This window comes from Octopus bimaculoides, chromosome 5, assembly GCF_001194135.2.
Source record: "Octopus bimaculoides isolate UCB-OBI-ISO-001 chromosome 5, ASM119413v2, whole genome shotgun sequence".
NCBI lineage: Eukaryota > Metazoa > Mollusca > Cephalopoda > Octopoda > Octopodidae > Octopus > Octopus bimaculoides.
This window is the reverse complement of record NC_068985.1, coordinates 9,919,028-9,922,659: the sequence shown is the minus strand read 5'-3', so window position 1 is coordinate 9,922,659 and position 3,632 is coordinate 9,919,028. Positions and strand designations below refer to the sequence as shown.

General features: G+C 38.2%; 1 protein-coding gene across 1 annotated transcript in view; it reads right to left on the bottom strand.

The window, feature by feature from the left end:
• Positions 1-318: 318 nt before the first annotated feature.
• The window catches only part of LOC106879058 (exosome complex component RRP41), an 8,057-nt gene continuing 4,743 nt past the window's right edge, over positions 319-3,632 (bottom strand). The window contains exons 2-3 of the mRNA XM_014928486.2: positions 3,307-3,513; positions 319-691 (exon numbers count right to left, since the gene is read on the bottom strand). Of these exons, the coding sequence (XP_014783972.1) occupies positions 323-691; positions 3,307-3,513 (576 nt within the window). The 3' untranslated portion in view covers positions 319-322. The remainder of the gene's footprint in view (positions 692-3,306; positions 3,514-3,632) is intronic.

Genomic DNA, 3,632 nt, shown 5'->3' with positions numbered 1-3,632 from the left:
CATACATACATATATTTAAAATAGAATGAAGATCAATGGAAAAATAAATGCAAAAAATAGAGAAGATAGTGAGAGAGAAGATAGCAAAAGCAGGAATTGTGAAAAGGGGTTTTTAAAGGAGGGAAAGGGGTAGCTGAAGTGAATTATGATGGTCAATATTTTAACACAATTCTTGAAGATGACACAAGGTTCCACAGGAATTGACAGGTAAGAGAATTGCACTGAAATCCAGGGTCTGCTTTGGCAGAGTTTCTATAGCTGGATGCCTTTCCTAAAGCCAATGTCTTTTTTTATAATCAAAAAAAAAAATAAACACAATAAATTAATCATTATTTATTCCAACAGAAAGAACAACATCTTGTAAGTGATGCCGTACAGCTTCGTTAAGGATTTGGTAAATGTCTTTACAACCTTTGGTAGCTTGGTTAAGAACTTTCTTCAAGTTGTCTTCATGTAGACGAGAGTTCATCTCTAGCAGTACCACCTCCTCCGATTGAGGTAGAATGGCTGTGATCAGTTCAGGAATGCCAGACGACTCCTCTAGATAGCTCATATCTACCAGTGGGGTCTCGTTAACAAAACCAGCTGAGCAGGCACATACATAGTCTTTGATGGGAATACCAGCGTCGATGATAGCTAGGGTAGCTGCGTTCACACATGCACAGTAATTACCACCATCTGATTGCAACACCTGAAGAAGAAGAAAAGCAAAAATAATAAATTGGAATAATAATTGCAACTTTCTTCAAGTTGTCTTCAGGCAGACGAGAGTTCATCTCTAGCAGTACCACCTCCTCTGATTGAGGTAGAATGGCTGTGATCAATTCAGGAATGCCAGACGACTCCTCTAGATAGCTCATATCTACCAGGGAAGGGGTCTCATTTTAACAAAACTAGCTGAGCAGGCACATACATAGTCTTTGATGCTTAGCGGTATTTGGGGAAGGGGGCAGTCTTTGATGGGAATACAAGCATTAGTGATAGCTAGATATCTCAAAATATAAACTAGCAAAGGTATACAGTAATACCTGAGTACTAATGAACACATTCTTTTCTACTCTAGGCACAAGGCCCAAAAGTTTGGGAGGAGTGGAGCGGGCCAGTCAATTGGATCAACCCCAGTATGCAACTGGTACTTAATTTATCAACTTGAAAGGATGAAAGGCAAAGTCAACCTCAAAGGAATTTGAATTCGCCCGGCATGCTAACGTTTCTGCCAGCTCATCACCTTAGTTTACAGAAATATTCTTTTCTCCTCTAGGAACAAGGTTCGAAATTTTTTGGCGGAGGGGATCAGTCGATTAGATTGATCCCAGTACTTAATTTATCGACCCCCCAAATGGATGAAAGGCAAAGTCAACCTTGGTGGAATTTGAACTCAGAACGTAACGACAGACGAAATACTGCTAAGCATTTCGCCCGGCGTGCTAACGATCCTGCCATGTCGCTCCAGTCCAAGTCAGCTGGTAACAATGAGCAGTGCCCGTATTTCAAAGGGCCAGGCTTGTCTTATTCTGTGTCACGCTGAATCTCTCTGAAAATTATGTTAATGATACGCGCATCTGTTGAGTGCTCAGTCACATGGCACAGTAATTACACAGGCAGGCTCCTCCATTGATCGGATCAACTGGAACACACATCATAACAGATGGAATGCCAGTAAAACTCAAAGTAACTTGCATATTAAACCATCTCAGTGTAATACTATCAGTAACTCTAAACAGACATCAACATAATTTCTTTAACCCATTTCACTAATTAACTAATAAACTCTTATAAACTAGAATAACTCAGGGAAAATCTTTTTAAGCAGTTATGTCAGTTGTCATAACTACCCCACATTCCTAGGATTCACCTAACTCATGTCAGTATAGAACACACACACACATGTGCATATACACGACAGGTTTCATTCAGTTTCCATCTACCAAATCCACTCACAAGGCTTTGGTCAGCCCAAGGCTATAGAGGAAGAAGATTGACCAAGGTGTCATGCAGTAAGACTGAACCTGGAACCATGTGGTTTGGAAGCAAATTCTTACCTCACAGCCACACCTGTGCCCATAAATATATATATATATATACATATCAAATGGGCTTCTTTCAGTTTCCGTGTACCATGTCCACGCACAGGGCTTTAGTTGGTTGGGTGCTATAATAGAAGACACTTGCCCAAGGTGACATGCAGAAGGACTGAACCAAAGACCACTTCATTAAAAAGCAGATCATCATCATTATCATCATCTAACATCCGTTTTCCATGCCGGCATGGGTTGGATGGTTTGACAGGAGCAGGCAAGGACAGGGGCCATACCAAGCTTCATTGCCAGCTGGATGGCCTTCCTAATGCCATCCACTTTACAGAGTGTACAGGGTGCTTTTCACATGGCACCAGCACTGGCACTTTTTATGTGGTACTATCACCAAGTACCTTACAAGACAAAAGGGTCTCAGGATTCTGCTAATTCACAATCTTTAAAAATAATAATAGTAATAACAACAACAGCAATAAAAAAACACGAAAACAGGATTGTGTATACATAAGATGTGTATATAGGAAAAGAGGACCATGTATATATAAGGTGTATATATAGGAAAAGAGGACTGTGTATATATAAGATGTAAATATAGGAAAAGTGGACTGTGTATGTATAAAATGTATATACAGGAAAAGAGGACTGTGTATATATGAGATGTATATATATAGGAAACGAAGAATGCGTATATATAAGATGTGTATATAAGAAAAAGGACTGTGTATATATGAGATGTGTATATAGGAAAAGAGGACTGTCTATATATAAGATGTATATATAGGAAACGAAGAATGTGTCTATAAGAAAAAGGACTGTGTATATATTACTAAAATCGTGGTATTTATATTTTTCCTGAATTATCTCCCTTTGTATGCTAAATATTAGTTTTTCCTCCTTTAATATTTCACTAAAACGGTTACAGGAAATTTCACTGTGAACACTTTTGCAGTAAGAAAATTGGCCCTAAGAAATTTCGCTTTAAATGACCTCATCACGATTTTGTTTAATGTTAGACATTGAATAAAGACTTGTTTATTTAATGCTGTCACAAAACCTATCATTCTCTCTTTTTTTTATTTAAAAAATTGCTGGTACTATACGTTTTACTATTATCATCTACACAGTGAATTTTCCAGACAAGCACTGAAATATGCACCAGTAAAAGGTACAGCAGTCAATATAATCGACAGAAATCTATTTTAATGCAATGGCCCAACATAGAAGTCTCCCAGTTACTGAGAGCAATCACAGAGTAAGAGAAAATAAATACCTCAACATAGATGTCAATTTGTGACCGAGGATAAAATGAAGTCATAATGGCTGCATTGAACGTTTGCTGAAGGTAGAGGGTCATTTCTTGTGATTTGCGGTCACCACGAGGTCTTCGCTTCCTTTCTCCAGTGCTGAACGTTGCCATACTGTACTGACAATTCACAAGAACTTTGTCGTGTTGAGCTTTGCTTTTGCTTCCACGGATCTGAAATTTGGAATACCAATAATTACCAAAGACAAATACGGAAGATAAAAGAAAAGAGTCTTATGAATTTTTTTTTTTTACATAACCTTTTATGTGTGTGTGTGTGTGTGTGTGTGTGT